The sequence below is a fragment of the Staurois parvus genome, unplaced genomic scaffold (genome assembly GCF_062004578.1).
Source record: "Staurois parvus isolate SC_StPar_1 unplaced genomic scaffold, SC_StPar_1.0 ptg000025l, whole genome shotgun sequence".
In the NCBI taxonomy this organism is placed as follows: Eukaryota; Metazoa; Chordata; class Amphibia; order Anura; family Ranidae; genus Staurois; species Staurois parvus.
Window position 1 is genome coordinate 15,473,797 of NW_028317821.1, and position 26,869 is coordinate 15,500,665.

Below are 26,869 nucleotides of genomic sequence, written 5' to 3' on the forward strand. Positions count from 1 at the left end.
GTTGGGGTGTACTAATTTATGCTGAACAATTTTATATATATATATATATATATAATATATATTTATATATATATATATATATATATACAGTATATCATTTTTTTTTCTTTTTCTGAGCACATATTGTTCCTTCATTTGTATGACTTATTTATTGGTCATGTCTCTTCCTATGCTTTCCTCTTTCTAATTATCTCCATATTCCTGATTCATTGACTTATTCTTCAAGAGCCTTTTGTGATATCTGTACCCCTAGGCTCCTCTAAGCTTTGCTCTCTGCACTTCGATTTATAGCAGCTGCATGTCAGGTACATGGGTGACCATTGAGGGCATGGAAGTATTGGCTTATTGTGATATACCGATATATTGAAATTTATGTAACTAACCCTTTCTTGTACACTCTTTACATGCTATCTTTATCATCTCTCTTTACCTCTACACTTTTTTCATGCTATGTTTTGTACTTTTAAAAGTGAATGAGCATTTATGCACAACCAGTTGTAAAGTGCAAAAGACAATTATGTTGGCACCAAATGATAAAATAATAAATCATTTCTATAGAGATGTTTTTATTTTTACAATGGATGTGCAGAAAAAAAGATTGATAAAAGATTATATACATTGCACTTCATTAAAATGTATGAATTGAAAAGACATTCTGTCTTTGGGTTTATCACTGTGCCTGTGCTATAATTACTGCAATCTGTTTCTTCCTTTCAAGGAACTGTATGGGGCATATTTATAAAGCAGCAAATGTGACATTCACCAAACATTAATTGCAGATGAATAAGTTGTTATATTGTAAAGCACATGCAGTGAGATGATACAACTACAGAGAATGTTTGGTGAATGTCGCTTTCACTTCTTTACAAACATATCTTCAAACCTATGCAAAAATAAAGTAATAAAAATGTTTTCACTAGCAAGTGTGCCAGTTTGGTGCTTGTAGGTTGTGTGGGACAGGTAGGTTACATTTCCTCAATACCTCCCTTCCTCGTTGGGCACCAAGTCTGGGTCACAAAGGAGGCCTACCCCCAAGATTGGTTCTTATGGGCTATGCTAGGCACCTGAGGTTACTGCCTTACACATGGGGTACCTTTACTTGAATGGACAACTAAACTCTAATATACTCTCTTGATACTAGTATACACCACCACAGTCAATGTTGCATTTAGGAGGGATAAGCAGAGCCAATGGCCTCTTCACCTGTCCAGCATGTCTCTGCTACCTCTCTCCCAGTAACAGAATGGGGTCCCGCCGTGCACCTAGCATGGACTCCATGCCTGCACTCACTTAACTCTTTTTCTACCTTGCCCATGTTCAGGCTGGGGACCTCTGCTTTGCTGATCTGCTCCCATTGCTATGGGATTCGGACCTGTTCATGGAGAGAGTGCCATCAACAACTCCTCCTGCAAAAGGCTATTCCACTTGCCACATGTACAAGCTTCATAACACGCTGTTTTCTAAACATTCTTTACCCTTGATAACCACATGTTTTACTCCACACTGTATTAACTCTTGTACTGAAGTCTTCATACCCCAGTATGCTTTACTTAACCATGCTGTAGACTATGTGTAGAATATGCCAGTTACTTAAATACATTTTTTAGTAACTTCACACCAGGCAACAAATACAGTTTCAAAACGCTTTACTGCTAAACGCAAACATTACAAAGTCTTAGGTGCAACACAATTCTTCCCTAACATCCCTAGTCCCTATCTCAGGCTGATGAGCTGCCCGACATACCTGTATAGGTATAATCCTTACTTGGTAAAGGCCATGATTGGTAGCCATCTTCAGGGTGGACTATAGGTTTCAGCAGTCCCCCTCAAATGGTAGAAGACTCCTGATGGCAGATGATCCCAGATTCTGGTCGACAGCAGTAAACCTCAGAGCTACTAATAGCATAACAGCATTGGACCTGAATCACTGTCCCTTTTTATAGGCATAGGACCAGTGGGTCAGGCCCAAGGAAGTCCACCAAAGAAATTACTCGGGAATACCATTAACCCTAATGCTCCCATCTGGGGAAGCACCTATCTAGGCTTACATAAGCAACATGTTTACATGCTTTCCACTTTTTTTCTTAAAGAAGAACTTTACCCATAACAATTTGATGAAAAATAATGTTCTTTAGCAAAGAGCATTCCACATTAATAATTATACTACCAAATTAGTGTATGCTGACGATTTCCTCCAGCCTTGTTCCTGTTTCTTCTTGCAGGAGGCTGCCATTTTGCTGAAGCTCAAAGCCCCTGAGCAGCAGTAAATCTTTATGCTGTCTGCAGATTGGCCTCTACATTTTCAGTACAGTACAGAAAAAACAGAGAGAAAATGAACACGTGCAGAGCAGGGTGTCAAAGCTTAATTGAACAAGCTGAAGTTAAAAGCTGATTGTGTGCTATGCACAGTTGCCCCAGATTTTTCACTCTCCAGTTTTACCAAATTGTAAACAGTCTAGGCCAAGGTTTCTCATTCTGGGTTCTTCAAGAGGTTTCTATGAGTTCCTTGAGCAACAAGCAATTTGTGCCTCTCAGATAAGTTCCCACTGACACCATTGTACTTTTTAGCTATCTGTAAGAGGATAATTCTTCCCAGTAACCACAAGTGTAAGGAGCATCCTTCTCACTGACCATCACACTATTGTATCATGACTTGTAGATATAGTAATTTTTAGCAGGGGTTCCCTAAGACCAGAAAATTGTTTTAAATGTTCCTTTGTGTTGAGAAGGTTGAGAAGGGCTGGTCTAGGCACCTGTTTTTAATGTTTTACAAAGCTGTACCTGCAAAAGTGATCTAGCAGGATTTAATTTCCTGACTAAAGTTTTACTTTATTAGGGACTCTGCGGAAATGCATACGTACCAGGTATCAGAGGGGACTGAGGACCTTGTCCAATAACTGTGGACGAGAAGACTAGGTTTGTTTCAATATTTTTGAATCTTTCATTACTGGCTGACAGAAATATTGGTAAAACATGCTGTGGTGTTCAAGTGTTGACCTAGATTAGCCAGATTTGCAGCTGGCAAAGTTACCAGATGATTTGATGCTGATCACTTATCTGCTAGGTTTTTCTTTTTTCCTCATAAGGCTGGATTTATACCTTTGTGCTTGAGGACACACTCTTTGATTAAAACCTACAATATAATGCACATTACCACAATGCATGATAACATAATGTATTCCTAATGGCACACCAATGCAAATGTACAGCTAAAATATATATATATAACACCACAATACACCTATGTGAATGCTCTGTGTGTCGTGGTGTGCTCTGTTTTCAAAAATAAACAGGTGAGTTGAGGCATGTCCGGGCCTATTCAAAGGGAATGGACTGCCTTAACATAACATGCATCAGTGCAGTCAAATACGTGCACCAACGGGTGCACATTAATGCATGAAAAAGTTTGACTTAAGAAGAAGGTACTTGGTATGTGACAGCGAAATGAATTAAGCATAATTTACTGAATAGGAATAGAAATATTGTTTTTTTTTTTTTATTAAGTGTATTTTATATTTAGTATCGGTCTAACATGTATCAGTTGAATGGGTAATGGTACAGCAGACCCATTTTACCAGGAAGATTAGCAAATTACCTTGCTCTCATGGGATTTGGTTATTAGGATCCAACCCTCCAATTTGTTTTGCCTCCTGAGAAACCAGGGATTCCAAGGAACCCTGTACCCTTCAGTATTTGGATGCTGTTTTTAGAGAGGTGCCTCTTCTTTTTATGGCATTCCTTTTGAGACACTTGCCTGGTCCTCAAGGGCTTACAATTTGGAGCTTCATTGGAGGTGTCTTGTATGCTCGCAGCCCTCCAACATAGGGCATCCAATTTAGTGTGCCAAGACAGATCTTTCTATTTATTTATTTTTTAAACTAATCTCTCCATTCACTACAGCTCTATGTATTATTTGACTTGTCTGTAGTCTGAAGCTAGAGACTCCATGAATAACGACAGAGTTACCTAATATCATATAAGTTTGTCACATTGCAACATCAAACAGAATCAATTATGCATTTCTCCATTTCATCAGTCATTTAGATAAATACCTGTAATGTGTGTGAGATACCTTTGTGATTTTACTTCAGAATGACAGGTCTACATTATCTTCCCTTACCTGTCAAACCATATCTCCATTTCATGGAATGTAAACACATAGAAAAAAATTTATGCCTTCTCTTCTCTATTTATTTGTGCATCGATGCAGGTCCATACGTCTTTAAAACAAAAGCAGCTGTTACATGCATTGTTTTTAACTGTGAGTGATACAAAATATCAAATAGTAATTGCTCAATCTATTGTTTGATATGCATGCTTAGGAGAATACAGACAAAGAGAATTAAATGTAAATTGTTCCACTATTCACGAGTGTCTGGCAGCTGCCAGCCTGCGACATATCTGTTTATATTTGCAGGGAACTGATAACCCTTATCATAGAGAGGCAATGCATATCTTGCTCCTCTGATAAACTCCAAGGCTTCAGGCCATAGTGATGTAATAAAGGAACGCATTTATGTTCCAGAGATTTTGTAATTCTACTGTCAAATATAATGAAATTTAAGTGTCTTTCTGAGAAATACAGGGCTTATTCTGAAATGTAATTTTGTATTATTTTAAAAAGGTTTAAATGGAAGAAGTAGGAAAATGAAAGTTGGATTTGAACTAATATGTGAAGGACAAGTAAAGGTTAAAAGGGTATTAATGAAAATTTCAAGGAGAATGTGTACTTGGGGCAGAGAGATAAAGCAGGTGAATGGTACTTATTGTTTCAATAATAGATTGAAGAAGCAGCAGTGGTGAGTTTGCAGCTGATGCTAATATCATGCTCTATATCTGCAATTATATAAAGTATGGAAGAAATGTATTTTATAGATACTGCAAGGGGATACCTGAGATATGGCCTCAATTTTTCCTTTATGGTTAGGTCATAAATGAATTTTGTAGCACATTGCCTTAAGAGATGCCAAGCCTAATATATTAATCACTGCAATTGTAACTGATTTAGCACATGGCCATGATAAGCTGTACAATAAATAACATTTTAGTTGGGTAGTACAGTAGTTTTAATAAAACAAGTCAAAACCAGGAACACCTGGTGGAGTCTCTATCTTTTGCTCCTTTAGTTTGTTCCACTCTTCGGGCCTTGTGCTGTCACTTAGATATTTAACACCATGGGATTAATTTACAAGCTATAGCCTGTGTGCCATTTGTCATATTGATCCTTATTTTCAGCTATGTAGCTGCTGATTTCAGCTCTTGTTGTTGAAAATAATGTTTATTAGGGCCAGTAATAATTGCTTTAGCTTGCAAAAAGAGGCTGTGTCAAAAAAAAAAAAAAAATCTGACAGGGGTTCTAGCCTTACCCCATTCTACTAAAAAACTATTTTATCTATGTATTGCTGTTGGAGATTTAGGCTCCTTTCACACGGGCATTCCGTATATCCGTTTTTCATCTGTCCATTTACAGATGAAAAACAGGCACCCATGTATTTCTATGGACTAGCGGATGTAAACAGATTATCATCCGTTAATGTCCACATCCATCAACATAATTTTTTTTAACAGAAGAAACCCCTATTTTTCTTCTGTTAAAAAGAACGAAATGGACAAAAATGGATGTAAATGGACAAAAAGAGATGTAAACTGATGTAAACAGATGTAAATGGACAAAAAATGGATGTAAACTGACTAAAATGGATGTAAACAGACAAAAACAGATGTAAACGGATCTAAATGGATGAAAAATGGATGTAAACGGGCAAAAACTGACAAAAACGGATGAAAAACAGACAATAAATAGATTTAACTGATGAAAAATTGATGAAAAACTGATGTAAACTGATGAAAAATGGATGTAAACTTATGTTAACTGATGAAAAACTGACGTAAACTGATGAAAAGTTGATTTGAACTGATAAAAAACTGACGTAAACTGATGAAAAACGTGAACTGATCCGTTATTTCTTGGAAAGAATGTGACTGAACCTATGAAAAAAATGGAACGCCCATGTGAAAGGGGCCTTAGTCTCACATGTTTGCCATGCAGTGGTGTACTACGGAGGAGTATGGGGGCTGAGGTCTGCACCTGGGGTGTACTTCCTGGGGGTGCTGCAACTACCTGACATTTCTTTTTTTTGTCTTGCACATTACTGCAATGCTATCTCTTCCACCTCAGCACCATGCAAACCAAAAAAGAAATGTCAGGCAGCCACAGCAGCCCCAGTGAGTTTGCAGCTACTACTTCAGTGACAGGGCACACAACAGTGAAAAGAAGTCTCTTCCCTTCACTGCCCATATAACAGAACTGAGAGGACGTCCTCTCTTTTTGATCTCACACGGCATCGTTGTGGTGAGTGTGGAAGGGAAATTTGTGTTAAGGGGTCTGTACCTGGGGGGGTTATCTGTGCTATGCTGAGGGGTCTCTAATGGTGGGTTCTACTACTCACAAGTTTATACTTTTATCGACCCCAACCATTACCCCCTTTAGCTGCAGAGGTATCGGTCAGGGGTGTACACATGTGCTGGCCACAATGCTTTGCAGCCATGGTAGGCATTATACCCCCTGTCACTTTCAGCAGGAACATTTCCCTCTGACCGCAACCCATTCAAGTGAATGGGGACACTTTGCAAGTGCCTCACAACCATGTGCAATGCATGCTGTGGGGGCATGCTGGTTTGTTAATCAAAGGGTTGAGCTGGGCAAAAAGGAGGTGATACAATGCCTTCACATCACCTGTCAAATTTTGCTGGTGGTGTCCGAGTGTGTATGTGCTGGAGAGATCTGTACTAAGGGTATAGGGTGGGAGGGGGAATGTAGGAATGTTAGTGGAGATTTGTACTGTTGAGAATATGGGTTGGGAAGAGGGAGTCATTTTGGTTGCACTCAGAAAAATGGTCTGTGTGTTACGCACTCCTGACCCCTGCACTATGGACAATTATCTAATCTATCTTACTGATTTATCAAATCTGGTGCAGTTGTGCATCGCAACCAATCAACTTCTAGCTTTCATTTTTAAAGCTTTACCTGAACAAGCTGAAGATAGAAGCTGATAGGTTGGTATGTACAGCTGCTCCAGATTCTGTCTGCTTCAGTGCTTGAAAAATTCCCCTCACTGTGTTTTACATTTTATACCCCTGACCACTGCACTCTAAGTACATTACTTCTGTAGGGCAGGTTGTGTGTATAAAAGCATATGTAATGGAACTGTTTTATTTTATTATGAGTATGCTAAGGTTTGTTTGCATCTGTTGCACTCTTGCTTGTGGCTCCATTATTACAGTATTTTCTGGCGTATAAGACTACTTTTTATACTTAAAAATATACCCCATAAATTGGGGGTCGTCTTATACGTGGGGTATAAAATGTCAACCTTGAGTTTGTTTGGGTCAAGCTGGCTGGATGTGCAGTAATGTACATACAGTATACCGTGCTGAGCCAAGCTGGCTCAAAATAAATGTCCCTATGACAGATTAATCTGTCAGCCCGCTGGATGTGCGGTATATACAGTATACTGCGCTGAGCCAAGTGGTTTCAAAACGTACTGGTACGTCCCTACTGTAATCAGCCCGCTGGATGCCTGTATGTACGGTAGCTGCGGCTACATACAATATACACTGGGCCAATCACGGTGAGTGATGTATTCTACTAATGAATACAAAGCCTGCTCGGAATGGCTAAGTCAGAGAGGTGGGTTGATGATGTCACAACCTCAGCCAATCCAAGCAGGCTTTGTATTCATTAGGGTTACGTTTTGAAACAGCTTGGCTCAGTATACTGTATATACCACACATGTAGCGGGCTGACAGATTAATCTGTCATAGGGACATTTGTTTTGAGCCAGCTTGGCTCAGCGCGGTATACTGTATGTACATTACTGCACATCCAGTATGTAGCCAAAGCTACCGTATTACCGCACATCCAGCAGTAACCATCTGATTTGGAATTTGATCCATATGATGACTCTTACAAATGTATCACAAGATGTCATTCATGAACTTATGATGTCAGAGGATGAACATGAGGATTTTGAAGGATTTTAAGTACTGGTAAGTCATAACCATTTCAACTAAAAAATCTGATGTTTTTAAACGGTGTTGCCTTGGAAGGGGGGTAGTCTTATACGGCGAGTATAGCCCAAAACCTATGTTTTAACTGGAAAAGTAGGGGGTCGTCTTATACACCCAGTCGCCTTATATGCTGGAAAATACGGTAAATCATATTTTGTGGGTGAAAGCACTATGGCATATGTGTGCTGAGTATAGGGGAGTTTATTTACCTATGCTCTTTTAAGCCCCAATTTGAATACACCTACAATTTGGGTGGTGTTCTCTGTGCCTCGTTTTATTTTTATTTAACCATTTTTTTTGTGGGAGCTGTAAAAAAATAAGTGTCTCTGGGTGCCAGATATGCTAAGTATGCAATGTCTGGTGAAAACAGTTTTAGCAGGACAGGGAATTATGGTAAATCTCTTTAATGGAGCCATAGAGAGCAGAGAGATCCTAAGAGGGCTCTAACCCTTCCTAACTTCATTCTATTTCTAAACAAAGTAACAATTGAGTACTGTCCGTGATACTTTTTTTATTTGCACTAACATACAATTTTGAGGACAAGCTTTCGGGGTATGTCCCCTTCTTCAAAGTCCAAGCAGTACTGAGTACTGCTTGGACTTTGAAGAAGGGGACATACCCCTAAAGCTTGTCCTCAAAATTGTATGTTAGTGCAAATAAAAAAAGTATCACAGACAGTACTCAATTGTTTCTGTCGCAAATGCACTAATACGGCTACAATCACCTTAAACAAAGGAAAAAACTTTACTGAACTCTGGAAGCTGTGCTCAAAAATAGGATGGGAGAGGGGAAGGACTAGTCACCAATGTTGCTTGCGGTCTCCATGCAGCTGATCTTTTGCCATAATTGACTAACCTTGTTTTTTCTGCATTGTGTCTGTGTGTGGAGTCAGCCATCTTGTTGGTGGCAGGGCTTTGCCTCCTCGTGTCAGGCTTCAGCAAGGATTGCAGTCTGCACTGTGAGACTAACACATTAGTGACATCACCAAAATCAAAATCCCTTGAGACTAGCAGTCAGAGGCAGCAAAGCTGTATTCACAGGAGTGTCTAGGCATACTTACTGTAAATACCAGAAAGCGTGCTGCTATTTATTAGGAGTTCCAGACAAAAGGTACATTTTTATGGGTATTGTTTTGGTAGATATTCCCTATAATATAGCAAATCTTCATTGTTATGTTTGAATTACAATATGTTTTATAAAATTCAAAAACATTGAGTGGAAACAACTATTTTTTTCTAACATGTGAAAAAGATATGCAGTAAGTAGTAACTTTTTACATATACAGTACATGTCATAACTGTGCCAACGTTTGAATATGTGAAAACGTGCACCAATTTGGAGATATTCACATAGGTAATAGCTGATGATGTCACCCATGCATGTGCGGCAATGCTCTGCATTCAGGGCATACGGTATGCCGTGAAATGCAGAGCGCCTTGCCAGGGCTGCCATGCACAAGCACAGAAGTGAAGTCGGCCCAAGTCATGCAAATGGCCCATGAAGGAAGACTGGGTGAAGAAGGAAGTGTCGGGGGAGCTGTGAGAGTGCTGTGCTGGTCTTTTCAGGTCTGTAATAATGTGATAGTATATGGTGAATACTAGCATATTATGAGATAATGCTGCAGAGTGCCCAATATTTTTTTGGTGGTGGTTTACTACCACCTTCGAATAATTAAGAATCTGCATATGCGCATGTAACAGCTCATGGTAAACTTAGGGCAGTGTGTGTCCCACTGGTGAATCATCTGACATAGACCTAAGCTCCATACTTTCTACACAATAAAACCCCAGTCCTTAAACAATTAGCTCTTGAAAAACATTGTTTAGTATAAGTAAATACACCATTATATGCATTACTTTGGGTGATATTTCTTTCATATGAAACATATGCTCTGCATAATTGTACAATGTTTTTTGTTATTCTAGGAGTTTTATCAAATGTTTTTCGGAATCATGCTACTTGTACCACAAAAAGCCGCAAGTGGTGTATATTTGATGGACCAGTAGATGCTGTGTGGGTGGAAAATATGAACACAGTCTTAGATGATAACAAGAAGGTACACATAATAAGTTATACTGATGTTATTGGTTTTATTTTTGTTAAATCATTAACAGTCTAGCATTAATTGCATTACCATGACATCATCCTATTCTGTTGTTATAGTGAATATCTAATATGGTTTTGGTTATTTTAGTTGCATAATAAAGTCACTGAAATAGTATTATGCTACTCAAGAACTTTGTTCAAAATAAAAACAAACTTTTCTCCCTTGACATAGACAGCTGCAAGCTACCCTGCAATTTCTGCTTCGCTGGGACATAACATGCAAGCCTGGTCTACTACTTATTAACATTGGCATGTCCAGGTCTGCTTTGCAATTAGTGGGCCCCTTTTTTTTAGAAAGAGATTTCAAAGTTGCTATGATGGAGAGCATTTCTGTCGCTTTAAGTGTGTAGCCCATGCTGGTATTTGTTGCCAACTTTTGTTCAGCCTATTTTCTGCTCCTTGCTGTTTCTCCTGACTGATGACCTTTCCAACAATGTTTACAGTTTGTAATGTTTATTAGACATTTGCTTCTGATTTTTATTGGCTGTGACCTTAGGCTTGATTCTGTTCCCATTTTTTCTGATTTGGCTGTTACTTCTTAATTTAGTACAGTGCTCCTCTAGATAGCCAGGGAGAGCTAGTTGTTTTTTTGTTTGTTTTTTTAGAGAGGGAGGCTGAATAGCAGCATGGGTGTGAGTCAGCCAGGTCAATTTAGGTCAGGGCTGAGGGCTCTGCAGATCAGTTCCCTAATACTTCCCCCTGCTCAGAGACTTGAGATGTTTCTAGAAGGCACTGGGTGGGGGTGATCAGGGGCTGATCTGCATACCTAAGAGATCCTGACCAATCTCTGGGCAGGAGGCTTGGCATGGGGTAAGGACAGCCCTTAAGTATCACTGAGCCTGCTCAGCAGCAGGAGAGTTTGGGTGAAAGATGGAATGAGACGCCTGGGAGTGGGCCCAGTGGGTAGGGGCCTACCTCCAGGCTGGGTCTGCAAGGATCTCTCAACCTCAGTAGTCCCCTGAGAGAGGACCACCTGTGCAGCAGGGAAGGAACCAGCCCAGCAGAAGGCCTGAAGAAAGCCACCAACCCAACAAGCTCGCAGGAGAGGAAGAGTGAGTAGTCCTACACCCCTGGACGGGATAAGGGGAAAGGGCATTCGGGTGGGATACCTGACTAGCCCCCCTCTGGGGCTGTTTGATTTAAAGAAACAGATTTTTGGTCCCCTTTGCCCAGGGAGCTGGATGAGAAGAGGGTTCATCTGGGTTCTGGGGTGGTAAATTAGGAGAGGCTGGAGAGCTCTCCAAGAAGAAATTGTTGCTGTATAGAGACTTGTACATAATTGCTAAGGTGTTGTCCTCAGTTGCAGTTTCCTTGGACATCCCATATATCCCTTGACCCCATCCAAGTTCAAATACCCTAATAAAAATTAAAAAAAAACAAGCTGGACTGTTTACTGTCTCCAGAATTCCAGAATGCAAGTCTGAAAAAAATGTGTGTTGCCTGGCTGTGCAGGACTATAGGGGGACCCAAAAACTCAGCGACTCCTAAGGAATTAGTGCTAAAATAGCATTGTCAAATATTATAATACTGTGCAAATTATCTGGGGCATATGTGTATTAGGAAGCATGATGAACCATACATTTTAAATCCATGCATATAAAAAGACACCAGTATTAAAGTTATGTATCTAAATCTTTCTCAATGTTAGCCTTGTATTTGTTCACTGCAATAGACGGAAGGAATGCAAGTAACTTAGCTATACTTTCTGGCAGAGATTTCTGGATCACCAGACTGGCTGAACAGAATTGAAAATATTTTGGTTCTATAGTTTACTGTACATACAGTATATCAACTGTTTATTTAGATGTTTGTCTAGAGTTTGACTTTGAGAGTAAGAGGAACACTAAAGGTGAGGAATGGAAGCAATCGTAATATTAAAACCTTATCTGTACCCCTACAATCTGAATAAGCTAATACGTAAATGTATAAATTTTACCTTGACTTACTGCTTAGAGAATTGGACGATACAGTTTGGCCAGCCAATAGAGTCTTGGTTTACAACATAAAACTGATGCTCTTTTGTATTAAAACATGCCGCTTGAGGTAGTTTTGGTATTTATTTTTTTTAACTATGCCCTATACCACTTACCTATGGCTGTCTGGTGATTGTATTTGAGGGGTTCATCTAGGAAGGCCCAGACCATTCATGACATTTATTAGCTTTTTCAAATTATTTTATCTTTGCTTAATTTTAATATCCTTTTATTTTTTTTTGTTTTAGCTGTGCCTAATGAGTGGAGAAATCATTCAAATGAATCCCCAGCAGAACATGATTTTTGAGGTACTCGATCTTGAGCAGGCATCACCAGCCACAGTGAGCAGGTAGGTCAAATCAGTTTTCAAGACTATATTACCCATCTTATATTGGTTACAGACATTTCATGGCAGTCAGACATTCACAGTTGATATTGATGCAGAGTGATATTTTATAAGCTTACTATGAACATAAACATGTGCATTATATTCACACATATAATTATACATTACACGTAGTCTGCTTAATAATTTCATTTATTTTGTATATACAATATCATTTTCTAGTTACCTCTCTTTACCTGTGATTTTCCTGTGTTTAGAATGTTTGACTCAAAGTTTATTTTTTCAGGCTATTTATTTTTGTAGTGTGTATGTAAAACTGCATTTCCAAAATGCTATCTGATTAAAATATTCCACTGCTGTTCCTCAGGGATCAGTATGACCTTAACAGAGATATTAATGTTTTTGCAGTCGAGATATTATGTTCCACTATAGTAATATAATGTCATCTGTTTATGTTAAAAGGTAGATTTGAATAATACAACATAAACTCTTGAATTTCATATTAGCTGCTGCATAGCTGTTTTATTAGAAAACAAAGCAACTTGGGTCCAATTTAAAGGTGAAACATAATGGATTGTTGTATCGGTTTATAAATTCATTATAGCAATTAGAAACATTACTACACAGGAATCTTAGACAGCACATTTATTTTTTTTCTGAAATTGAGTTTGTTTCAACTTTCTCATGCAAATTTTGCATATAAAAAGAATGGTGTGCACCAAAATGATTCAGGGGTTCCTAAATTGCTGTATACGCCAGAAATATTGTTTTCAAGTGATTATGAAACTTTGCACTTGTACATTGCTACCTTAATTTGAAAATAGTGTTTCAGCAGTTTTCATGCTCATTTGTGAAATTATTTTAGCAAAACATTTTTCTCCAGTTCAGAAGTTTTTTCTGCTTAGCCACTTCAATACTGGACACATTCACCCACTTCCTGCCAAGGCCAATTTTCATCTTTCAGCTCTGTCACACTTTGACTACAAATTGCACAATCATGCAACACTGTACCCACATGAAACTTTTAGCATTTATTTGCATTTTTTGCTAAATACATGAAAAAAGACAAAAAAGTTAGAAAACAAAACATGTTTTTCTTTGTTTCTGTTATACAATTTTGCAAATAAATATTCTTTCTTCATACATTTAGGCCAAAATGTATTCTGCTTTATTGCTTTGGTGAAAAAAACCCAAATCAGTGTTTATTATTTAGTCTGTAGAAAAGTTATACAGTCCACAAAGCATGATATACAGTATATCTAAGAGCAAATATATATAAGCAAATTTCCAGGGCTGATGGCTGCTCTCCAAGACTTAGATTGGGAGGGAATATTGGCACAGAACAGAAATGGGAATTCTTCAAAAGATTGTAAGTGAACACACTGCAAAATATATTCCCTTGGGCAATAAGTATAAAAAGCTAAAAATAAAACCTATGTGGCTCACAGCCAAAGTTAAAAAAGCTATAAATAATAAGAAAATAGCTTTTAAAAAATATAAAAATGAAGTAACACCATCATTGTTTAAATGTTACAAAGATTATAACAGAATATGTAAAAAGGAAAACTCAAAAATTCAAAACAAATGACAGATTGCAAAAGAAGGTAGAACAAACCCCCCAAATTTTTCAATTATATTAATAGAAAAAAGGTCAGGTCTAAGCATGTAGGCCCTTTACAAAATAATCTAGAGTGGGAGACTGGGGACAATGAGAAGGTAAAGTACCTTCTTCAGCTTTGTATATACAAAGGAGCATGGGGGAGCTTATGTCCATAATGGGGATGATATTGACACAGCCCCAATTGATCCACAATGGCTCAAAATTGATGTGGTCCAGATGGTATACACCCACAGATCCTAAAAGAATTGAGCTGTCATTTCAAAGCCATTGTTTCTATTATTTAGAGATTCCTTAAAGTGGAGGTCCAGTTGGAATAAAAAAAAATAAAAGGGGGGCTCATGCGCAGCGGACCAAGATGGAGGACGCCAGAGAATGGAGCTCCAACAATCCTCCGCTTTAACAGCTCTCCTCCACTCCTATTGCTTCTATAGCTCTGGGAGACCCCTCTCCCAGGTCAAGGCACACTCCAGCATCCCTGCCCACGCCACCTCCTCCAGTCCCCCGGCCTTCGGTGCTGGACCGTTTCTTCACTGGGACTGCATCCCAGGCCTCGAGTAGTGGCGGCAGCCCTGGTGAGTGCTACAGGAGATCCGCGGAGATGGAAGAGATGGACACAGACCCCCCTGCAGCTTCACATCCCTTGCCAGTGACCTTTTCTCTGACGGTGGACACCTTGGAAGACAAACTGCAAGTATTTTATGTAACATTACCACCACCATCTCTGCTGAAGTAGGGAAACTGGCTCAGGAGCTTAGGGGGAAGATTACTCAAATAGGTGACTGTGCAGACTACCTTGAGACTAAATTTGATGAGCTGGTACATTATGTCCATGTTCTGGAGGAAGATAATGCCAGTCTGAAACACTCCATGTCTCAATTACAGCTCCAACGGGAAGATTTAGAGAACATGGAGCATTGTCAGAATATTCATATTTGTGGCACATCCGAAACAGTCTCCGACTCCCAACTCCAATGCCACCTGCTGTCTCTATTCACCACTCTAGCTCCTAAGGTCCCAGAGGTTGATTGGCGAATGGATCGGGCCCATAGGTCATTAGACCTGAAACCCTCCGAGAGCACCAGGCCTAGAGTTGTAATCATACGCTTTCACTACTTTGACAGTAAAGAAGCCCTGCTCTCTTCTACTCGCAATAAATCCTCTTTGGAATTCAAGGGAGACAGGCTCCAAATTTTCAGTGATTTTATCTCCCATCACCTTGGCCAAAAGACAGGTCCTGAAGCCGGTCACAATTCATCTCCAACAGCAACATATTCCATACCAGTGGGGATTTCACTTCAAGCTCATTGTCTTCAAGGATAACACCCAAGTTACACTTCATGCCCTACATGAAGCGGATTCCTTCTTCAAACAGCTGGGACTCCCTCCCCTGCAATACAAGGCACCTCCGCTACCTCTTACCCCATCCAGGTCCTCTGCCATGCCGCTCAATATCTGGACACCCGCTAAAACTGGAAGGAAGCAATTTCCTCATGCTTCTCAACGCCCGCGGCTTCATGGCTTGATGAGCTCTGCCACCTGATGCTCTTGTATGACAGGTCTCCTGCCCTGTTAATTGGGCTCCTTTATTCCCAAATGCGCCTTATTATTGTCCACATTGATATGTCTTGACTATAACCGTTATGTATCTTCCTGAAGTAGGCGTCTGCCAATATGGGCCTGCTGCCATGTTGCCCCCTGGAATGTCAGGCCTTAGGTCCTGATGTATTGGGATATTCCCAAACTCCCGGGTATATATCATAATGTCAAAAGTCTTAACTCAATTCAAAAATGGTATATGGCTCTGAAGGAGTTCGGATCCTCGGAAGCAGATATTATATTTATTCAGGAAACTCACTTCAAACAGGATGGCTCTTTTTGTTTGACCTCTAAGAACTTTCCACAATCCTATGCAGCTTTTGACCCCTCCAGGAAAGCCGGAGTGGCTATTTTGTTTCGAAAAAACTGCTCCCTGCGGGTCTTCTCCTCCAGGTTTGACCCACTGGGTCGCTATGTTTTATTGGAATGTATGTAGTATTCCCTCCAGCCCGTGTCCCCTCCCCTGACTTCTCCATCAAGACCAATAATATAACCATCAGTCCCTCCCCTCATGCCAGGGTTCTAGGTGTAATCTTAGACTCCCATCTGTCCTTTCAGCCTCAAATCCAATCTCTGTCCAAATCTTGTAGACTTCACCTCCGCAATATCTCCAAGATTCTTCCGTTCTTAACGTCAGAAACTACTAAGCAACTTATTCACTCCCTGGTTTTCTCTCGCCTTGACTATTGTAACTCCCTCCTCATTGGTCTACCTCATCGCAGGCTATCCCCTCTTCAGTCTATCATGAATGCTGCTGCCAGACTCATCCACCTTACTAACCTTTCTGTATCTGCCACCCCTCTCTGCCAATCCACCCACAGATAAATTTCAAAACATTAACAATAACATATAAAGCCATTTATAACTCTGACCCAAATTACATCACCAATCTTGTCTACAAATATCACCCAAACTGTCCTCTCTGCTCCTCGCACGACCTCCTGCTCTCTAGCTCCCTTGTCTCCTCCTCCCATGCTCGTCTCCAGGACTTCTCCAGAGTTTCCCCCATCCTCTGGAACTCTCTACCCAAAATTATCAGACTATCACCTACTCTGCTCACTTTTAGGCGATCTCTGAAAAACTATCTCTGCAGGGAAGCCTATCCTGCCCTCAGCTAATAATGGAATCTTCTACTCCTCCTACCAGCCCATCCCCCACAGTTACCTTTTGTACCACTAGCCCCTCCCTCCTAGATTGTAAGCTCCACAGAGCAGGGCCCTCCTAACCCTCTCGTATTGAACTGAATTGTTGCTGTATTGTCTCCCAATATATTGTAAAGCGCTGAGCAAACTGTTGGCGCTATATAAATCCTGTATAATAATAACAGTAATGTACGAGGGTTCCCCATTTGTACTTTTGAACCTGTATGCACCTAACTCTGGTCAGCTGACATTTCTCTCTCAAACGCTAGATAAATTATATTCACTATCCACCCCATGAATGATTATCGGAGGAGATTTTAACTCAATTATGTCTCCTCACAAAGATAGGAAGGTTCTCTTTGCATCTACTTTGTCAAAAAGGCAATGCTCCTCTTAGAAAGCTTTCTGTAAACTGATATGGGAGCATCGCCTTTTTGATGCTTGGCGGATCAATTATCCCCCCCATAGACAATTCACATTTTACTCTTCTCCACATCGCGTATTCTCACACTTAGGTCATTTTTTTGTTACCGCTCCCCTGCTCCCTTTTTTTGTCTCCTCCGAGATCAATCCTATAACTTGGTCAGATCATGCTTAACTATCGCTTAATCTCCTTCTCCCTAACTCCCCCCCTAGGGTCTGTCATTGGCAACTCAATGAGAGTTTCCTGTACTCAGATCATCTTCGAGAGGAACTCTCTCAGGGGCTGGATGCATATTTTCAATGCAATGTTGGTTCAGTTGCCTCTTCTTCCACCCTTTGGGAGGCTCACAAGGCTGTATTCAGAGACTTTGTATTTCTATGGGCGCTCATTTGAAGAAGGCCTCGGTTAGCACCAGACAATCTCTTTTAAGCCAACTGTCCATAGCCAAAAGACGACTATTAGACAAACCATCTATATCTCAGCTTCAGAAAGTATCCCACTTATGCAATCAAATCAGAGCCCTTGACCTACAGAAAACTTCCCAATCCCTTGTTGGGCTAGGCAGAAATTCTATGAATTTTCTAACAAACCGCACCGCATGCTTGTAAATTGACTCAAATCTCAGACATCTCCCTCGCTGCCAGGTCACCTACTCCAGTTGGATGGCAAACCCACATACAATCCACACGTTATGCCTACTGTCTTTGGGGGATATTATGAGAAGCTCTATAATTGCCTAGCCCCTGATGTCCACCCTCCCCTTCAGTAGGAGGCCTTTGACTCTTTCTTTGACTCCTTAAGAGTACCAGGTTTGTCATCTTTCGATGTACTGGATCTAAACGCCGACATCTCTGAGGAATTACTAGATGTTGTCAAACATCTCCCTACACACAAATCTCCAGGACCAAATGGTCTTCCTTACTTTTATTACAAGACCTTTATTGGCATCCTGGCCCCCCATCTTCTGTCCTTGTACCAGGATCTCCTGAAAGGATTGCTTCCACACTATGATTTTACACGCGCATACATCTCGGTGATCCCCAAACTGGGCAAGGACTACACACTCCCGGATAATTATTGCCCTATAGCTTTATTAACCTCTGATTACAAGATATTTACGAAAATATTAGCTAACAGATTGGCCAAGTGTATTGCCAAGCTTATACACAGAGACCAGGTGGGTTTTGTACCGGCTAGACATGCCGCAGATAACACTAGAAGGACTATCAATTTGATCAATCTTGTTAATAAGTCCTCAACTCCTACTCTCTTGTTGAGCTTGGATGCCCAAAAAGCATTGGAATGACTTAGCTGGCCTTATATGTTTCTGATCCTGGAGAGATTTGGGTTTAGCAGTTCATTTATAGCAGCTCTGAAAGCTTTATACTCCACCCCCACCTCTCAGGTCAAATTGGCATAATTTTTATCACCCCCCTTCCGGATGTCAAATGGTACACGACAGGGATGCCCACTTTACCCTTTGCTGTTTATCCTCTGTCTAGAACCCCTGGACATAGCCATTAGATCCAACCCAGACATACAGGGGATACACACTCATGACAGTGACTTTAAATTGTCCCTGTTTGCTGATGATATCTTGCTGAGCCTCACACTTCCTTACCTGTCTTGCACCTTACTTTACAACTCTTTAGTGCCTTGTTGGGATATAAAATGAATGTGTCTAAAACTGAAGCACTACCACTCCATATAACACCTACAGTCTTATCTTCCCTTCAGTTAAATTATTCTTACTGGTGGTGCCCTCACTCCCTGAAATATCTGGGTACCAACCTTACTTCCTCATACCACTCCATTTACACGGCTAACTTCCCCCCTCTGTTTCATGCAATTTCCCAATCCTTAAAATCTTGGGACAACCTTCCCATTTCTTTCCTTGGATGGATAAATGTACTAAAAATGACAATATTGCCCAAACTATTGTATCTGAGAAACTTCCTGTTCCTATCCCCATGCCCAAATTGCACTCCCTTCAGAAATGTTTCCTCCACTTCATCTGGCATAATAAATCTCGTACTGTCCTTCTCTCAGGGGGGGTCTTAAAGTGCGGCTGACGTGTTTCGAAGGGGGGCCCTTCTTCATCAGAGCTGTCCCCCTTCGAAACGCGCCAGCTCACTCAAGATGTGATTCACACTGGCTCTAAACTTCAATTTCCTTTGAGGATCTGTTTATGCTTGTTACACTTCCTTGTTTGTGAGTATATATACTTTTTAGTTTATAAATTCATAGTTTACTGAGGTAATGCGCAAGGTTGGTGCGCTCTATCTTTTTGCTTCACTTCACGTAATATTTAGTTACCCACCTCCGGGCTCTGGTTTCATGGTCCTCCCAGCGCCCCCCCCCCCCAATAAATGGGCCAAAATGGAATGGCTACAACTCAGCCCGATGCACCCTTGTTCTCTCTTCTGGTCTATGACCAACATCGGCACCTCCTTTTACAAAAATCTCCTGCTCGGACCCATGCAGTTCACATTACCTATATGAAGGCGGTGTAGGGTCAAGATAGCCCTATCCTCCCTGTGTTCCCCCTTGACCAATGTCATATTCAATCCATGCCTCCCAGATAGCCTGGCCTTGGCTCGTGTGCGTCCCTGGTCCGAGGCCAACCTATTTCAGCTACGATACTTGGTCCAGCCAGCGACTTGTAAGCTTAAATCCTTTCCTGATATTCAAAAAGCCACTCGTATGCCACCCCACCAATATTATGTTTATCTACAGATACGCCATTTCTTTTCTTCCAAAGCACCTTCTCTGACTCTTGAGAAGGCCACCCCCTTTGAGCGTATCTGTATCCAAGGCCCATACAAACAGGGCATAATTTCCTCCACGTATAAGCTTCTTTTAGATGCCTGCCCCCTTTCTATTGACACCCACCTTTATATGCATAAATGGCCCAAATCCTCCAATGTGATATTGCCTTAGATCTATGGAGCAGGATTTGGGAGGCTGCTTCCAGATCTTCTATATGTGTAGTATATAAAGAAAATACTTATAAAATCCTGATGTTTTGGTATAGGAGTCCTGAGGTTCTCCATGCTCATAATCCGAATGTTTCTTCTGTCTGCTGGTGTTGTGGTGAGGAAACTGGCACTCTTTTTGTTTCGGCCTGCCAGTCCATTGCACACTTTTGGAGAAAGGTCCTTGTCCTACTGTGGCTACTTTTGCAGGCTTCTATCCCATTTGAGCCCATTCACTTTTTGTTGGGCCTACCTTTTTCAGGCCTCTCCAAATCTGCAAGGAAACTTTCCTCTCACGTTTTAACGGTGGCCAGGAAAACCATTCCCATGCATTGGCTTTCTAGTACATCCCTTATGCTACCGGAATTAATGAAGGTTATAGCAGAGATTAGAAAAATGGAGTACCTAACTGCTTTGCATGCTAATTCTGTTCCCACATTTGAAGCAGTTTGGGGTGCATGGGATACTTCTACTTCTGACTTGTCCGTTCTAATTGTCTGAAAATGATTGCTTTTCACTGTTCTGCATTGACATTGTATGTATCTATGTATCTCTCATCGATGAGCCTGTTTCTCTGCTTTTTCTCTTCTACTGCTTTGTGTTTGGCATACTGTGTTTCTATGAAACCCTGTTTGTTGTAAATGTTTGAAAATCAATAAAAAGTTAATTACAAAAAAAAATAAATACATAAAATTCAGCAGCTAAAAAAAACCTTTAGCTGCTGACTTTTAAAAAATGAACACTCACCTGTCCCTCTATCCCGCGGTGTCCTCACACCAGCCAGGTTCACCAACCATCCTGTCTCCCTGGCGCCGGCATCTTCAGTGTGGGCACCTAGTTATGACAGCTTGCGGCTTCACAGTCGAGTGCCCACTGCGCATATGTGAGTAGTCCTGTGCTTTGTGACTGGTCCCATAGTTTTCTGGGACCTGTCACATGTCCCAGAAGACTACTGGGAGGGAGGGGGGAGGACAACTTCTGCTTTCGATCACCTAGACGATCGCAGCGGAAGTGGGAGCAGGTGTCTGTCAAATTCAGGTACCCCCTCCCCCCCAATCCCCTAAGGTGCCAAGCCTTAAAGTGGAACTTACCCTTTTGGGTGGAGCTCCGCTTTAATAACTGGCATAGTACCACAGAATTGGCATAAGGCTAATATGGTTCCTAAATTTAAAAAGGGGTCAAATTCTTTTTCAAATAACTACAGAGCTGTTAGTTTAACTTAGACTACTTATACCAACATAGATGAGTTGTCGATAGAAAAAAAAATATTTTAGGTAACAGACAGCATGGATTCATGAAAGACTTATCTTTATATATAAGTATATAAGACTTATATAAGTTGTCAAACAGATCTGATTTCTTTTTATGATGAGGTAAGCAAAACCTTAGACAAAGGAGTGGCTGTGAATATAATATACTTGGATTTTGCAAAAGCATTTGACATTTGGAGCATATTGGATCAAGGTTTCCTGGGTTTTTTTTTGCCTTCTTCTGGATCAGCTGTGGATATAGCATTGTGTATATAGGATTGTATATTTTGTTTCCCCTTTTAATAGTTGAACTAGATGGAAATATGTCTTTTTTACAACCAGACTAAAAATGTGACTATTCAACTATGTCTGAAAATAGATCAATCCTGTTGTACTGATGGCCTATCTCATTTGAGTTCCAAAAATGTCAGGACAGTACATATATCCCCCAAATGACCCTTTTTTGGAAAGTAGACAGTAGAGGCATGGTGAGTTTTTTTAAGTTGCAATTTTTATTTTCATTATTTCATAGAAAATGAAGAAATTTTATTTTTTTTTTCAAATTTTGTTTGTTTTTTACATTCTGTCACCAATGCAGTACAGTGTCATCATTTAACTGTTGTGACAGTGATCAGGTACACTGACTGGTGAAAGCATGTAAAAACATTTTTTTTTATTTTTTACGTTTTTTTTCCTTTTTTGTTACATTTTCTTTTCTTTTTTCTTTCGAAATTTTTAACACACGGTGACCAGAGCAATATTATGTTACCATAGAAACATTACACTACTCTGGGGAAGTGAACAGGATTTTTTTTCCCCACACATTATGATTGCTTTTACTAGTGAATTTCACTGATATAAGCAACCCTTTTTACTGAATGAAATTGATTAATTCAGTGTGTATTGTTGTGATTAGCTGTGACTGGCCACAGCTAATCATGTGGTTCAGATGGGCTGTGTTTGGGCCTCTCTGTACCATGTGATCACTGTGACCAATCACAGCTAGCAACATGACTGTACACAATGAATGGTAGGAATTGAAGCCCTTCATTGTTTACAATTGTCACATGATCTGCTGTGATTTGTCACAGTCATCACATGGCAGTGGCCCAGTACAGTGATCTGTCATCGGCTGTGTCTGGTGGACACAGACGGTGACAGATCATGCTACAGCATGGCAGTTCACGAGGCTCGTTCTGGAACGATGTCATAAGATGGCCACCAAGAACCATAAAAGTCACGCTCAGCCGTCATTCTACAATAGGCCAGGTGGAAAGTGGTTAAGATTGCTCTGTTTAGCAACTTGCAGAGGTTCCTTTCTCCTTTCATTCCAACTGACATGAAAAAGCTGCATATATATCAAAATAATATATTTTCATGCTGATGCTCTGTTCAACAAGTATTTAACATTTATTATCCTAGGGAGAGGGACACCAAAAATTACTTGAAAAGATTGACCCAAAAATTATTTGAAAAAGACTGCCCAGTTTTCAGCTTTAATAACACTGGACAACAAAGAATTTGCTTCATGAACACTTTTGGATGTATCTTTTGGTTGCTAATCACTACAATGAAATGTAATTTAGCCTATCAAGTACAGTTTTATAGAAATCTTGTGCTTTCTACTATCTTTCTTTCTTCTTCTATATATTTTAAGTTTACAAATTTTTGCTTGCATTATAGGATTCTTTGTGTAGCTCATGCATGTCCAAGAACTGGTACTGTTTGTGCATGCCTAGGAATGCTCAGACTGGATGGATGCTGCCTGGAAAGGCTATAAAAGAAACTCAGATTCACAGATTCATTGTTTCAAGGCATAGTTTTGTCTATGTACATGCAATTTACATAACAAGTAAAATAGTCAAAGGCTTACTATAGGATAATTGATAACAATAGAAATGTCTCGCCAATATTGGAACAGCCATGACACGTTCTGCTACATTTGGGTCGAGTACATGCTTAAGCCCCAGAGATGCACTATGGCTGGACTTGGTAAAAAAGTGAATGAACTGTACTTTGGTTGTAAGAATGGAGATAAAGACAAGGCTTGGGCTCATCACATTTGTTGTGCAAGATGTGCTTAGATCTTGGTTCAGAGGAACGCGAAAGTCAATGCCATTTGCTGTCCCAATGAGATAACGAGAACAGAATGATGACGTGACAGACTGTTATTTCGGTCTGACTAATGTCACCAGCCTTGCTGCTAAAAATAACACATCAATTGAATCTACCTTCAGCCATGAAACCAGTGCCAAATGATGACAATCTGCCAGTACCAAAGTCACCAAAAAAACGGAGCTTAAATGAAACAGATGAAGATGCTGAAATGCACCAACCAGGCAAGGAAAGTGAAAATGATCAGGATTTTAAACTGTGCATGTCTGGTGAGCCTCATCTCAACTCAAACTGAATTATATTACCTGGTAAGAAACGTAGGTTTTTGAATATCACTTACTGGGCCCAAGACTGCAAAAATGGTGTTTGTTATCACCATTTACAAGATTTTCTATCATTCAAACTTGCAAGAGGATTTAGCACATTTCTTTTATGGTTTGTTCACAGCTTTGGGATGTGAGCATGATCCTCTAGAATAGTGTCTCTTAATTGAGTAATCAGTTTTAAGCCTCAAGGCTGTCTTGCTACACAATTGCAATGTACACCATTTAATATCTGTTGGCCATGCTGCACACCAAGCACACCAACTGCAACTGGAATATCTGTGGAGATCTAAAAGTAGTGACAATGCTGCTTTGAAGGCAGCTCAGATATACCAAGTACTGTGGTTAAATATGTGAATGGGGCAGCCGAGCAAGAGAGTCCCATTACATTAAAAGGAAATGGCCACTGAAAGAATTTGGTTCCAGGACAGAAAAACATGTCACATAAATTACTTGTTGATCTGAGAAAAATATTCTTTATTCATAAAACACATAAGACTGATGAACAAGGAAGGTAGGTGAAGATTTTGTTTGTTTGAGACAGATGTTTCCAAGAATAACTGATGACAAGATTAAGGAAGGCAGTTTTGTTGGTCCCTGGATCAGATACATAATCAATGCCAACAGTTTGAAGATCTGTTATTTGGGCCAGAGAAAATCATCTGGAAAGCATTCAAGGATGCCACTGAGAGTTTTCTTGGCAACTACAGAGCACTAAACTACATTCATCTGATTGGCAAACTTTTTACAGCATACAAGACCATAAAGTACAACATGCCATTGAAGATTTATTTTCTGCATTTACACTTGGACTTATTTCCTTAAACTCTAGGTGTAGTCAGAGACAAACATGTTGAAAGGTTTCTCTAGGACATTGTCAGAATGGAAAAACAATATCAGGGCAACTGGAATCCATCAATGCTGGTTGAATTTTGTTGGATATTGCAGCAAGATGCACTCCTTTAGCCTCTTTGAACTGATTTATTGTGTTTAGAGATGAGCGAATCGAACCAGGCGAACCGGAATTCGATACGAATTTCAGGAAATATTCGATTCGCGTCAAATCCGAAATTTTGCCTACTTCGGGTGCGCGAATCGAATATTTCCCGATCAGCCGGCAAAAGTGTCCCTGCAGTGAGCTCCGCTATTTCTGACAGTTCTCTGACAGAAGGAACACATGTAAAGCGGTTGAAACATTGTATCTATTAGTTTCCATTTAGGATACAGATGTTTCAACCGCTGTACATGTGAAGAAGCTGTCAGAGAACTGTCAGAAATAGAGGAACTCTGCACATACACTTTTTGCCGGTTTGGAATTCTTATTTTCATCCTACTTCTTCTTCTTCTTCTACTTCTTCATCCTCATCCTCATCCTCAGAAGAAGAAGAAGAGGATGAGGATGAAGAAGAAGAAGAAGAAGAAGAAGTAGGATGAAAATAAGAATAATTCCAAGCCGGCAAAAAGTGTATGTGCAGAGTTCCTCTATTCTGCAGATACACTTAGAGGAGCTCTGCAGATACACTTAGAGGAGCTCTGCACATACACTTTTTGCCGGCTTGGAATTAATCTTATTTTCATCCTACTTCTTCTTCTTCATCCTCATCCTCATCCTCAGAAGAAGAAGAAGAGGATGAGGATGAGGATGAAGAAGAAGAAGAAGAAGAAGAAGTAGGATGAAAATAAGAATAATTCCAAGCCGGCAAAAAGTGTATGTGCAGAGTTCCTCTATTCTGCAGATACACTTAGAGGAGCTCTGCAGATACACTTAGAGGAGCTCTGCACATACACTTTTTGCCGGCTTGGAATTAATCTTATTTTCATCCTACTTCTTCTTCTTCTTCTTCTTCTTCTTCTTCATCCTCATCCTCATCCTCAGAAGAAGAAGAAGAGGACGAGGATGAGGATGAAGAAGAAGAAGAAGAAGTAGGATGAAAATAAGAATAATTCCAAGCCGGCAAAAAGTGTATGTGCAGAGTTCCTCTATTCTGCAGATACACTTAGAGGAGCTCTGCAGATACACTTAGAGGAGCTCTGCACATACACTTTTTGCCGGCTTGGAATTATTCTTATTTTCATCCTACTTCTTCTTCTTCTTCATCCTCATCCTCATCCTCAGAAGAAGAAGAAGAGGACGAGGATGAGGATGAAGAAGAAGAAGAAGAAGTAGGATGAAAATAAGAATAATTCCAAGCCGGCAAAAAGTGTATGTGCAGAGTTCCTCTATTCTGCAGATACACTTAGAGGAGCTCTGCAGATACACTTAGAGGAGCTCTGCACATACACTTTTTGCCGGCTTGGAATTAATCTTATTTTCATCCTACTTCTTCTTCTTCTTCTTCATCCTCATCCTCATCCTCAGAAGAAGAAGAAGAGGCTGAGGATGAAGAAGAAGAAGAAGAAGAAGAAGAAGAAGAAGTAGGATGAAAATAAGAATAATTCCAAGCCGGCAAAAAGTGTATGTGCAGAGTTCCTCTATTCTGCAGATACACTTAGAGGAGCTCTGCAGATACACTTAGAGGAGCTCTGCACATACACTTTTTGCCGGCTTGGAATTAATCTTATTTTCATCCTACTTCTTCTTCTTCTTCTTCATCCTCATCCTCATCCTCAGAAGAAGAAGAAGAGGATGAGGATGAAGAAGAAGAAGAAGAAGTAGGATGAAAATAAGAATAATTCCAAGCCGGCAAAAAGTGTATGTGCAGAGCTCCTCTATTCTGCAGATACACTTAGAGGAGCTCTGCAGATACACTTAGAGGAGCTCTGCACATACACTTTTTGCCGGCTTGGAATTAATCTTATTTTCATCCTACTTCTTCTTCTTCTTCTTCTTCATCCTCATCCTCAGAAGAAGAAGAAGAGGACGAGGACGAGGATGAAGAAGAAGAAGAAGAAGTAGGATGAAAATAAGAATAATTCCAAGCCGGCAAA

The 26,869-nt window shown here is 40.2% G+C and overlaps 1 protein-coding gene across 1 annotated transcript in view; it reads left to right on the plus strand.

Moving 5' to 3' along the window:
• Positions 1–26,869, plus strand: part of LOC149471955 (dynein axonemal heavy chain 3-like) — a 344,597-nt gene that overhangs the window by 294,109 nt on the left and 23,619 nt on the right. The window contains 2 exon segments of the mRNA XM_089651978.1: positions 9,996–10,126; positions 12,398–12,498. Of these exon segments, the coding sequence (XP_089508104.1) occupies positions 9,996–10,126; positions 12,398–12,498 (232 nt within the window).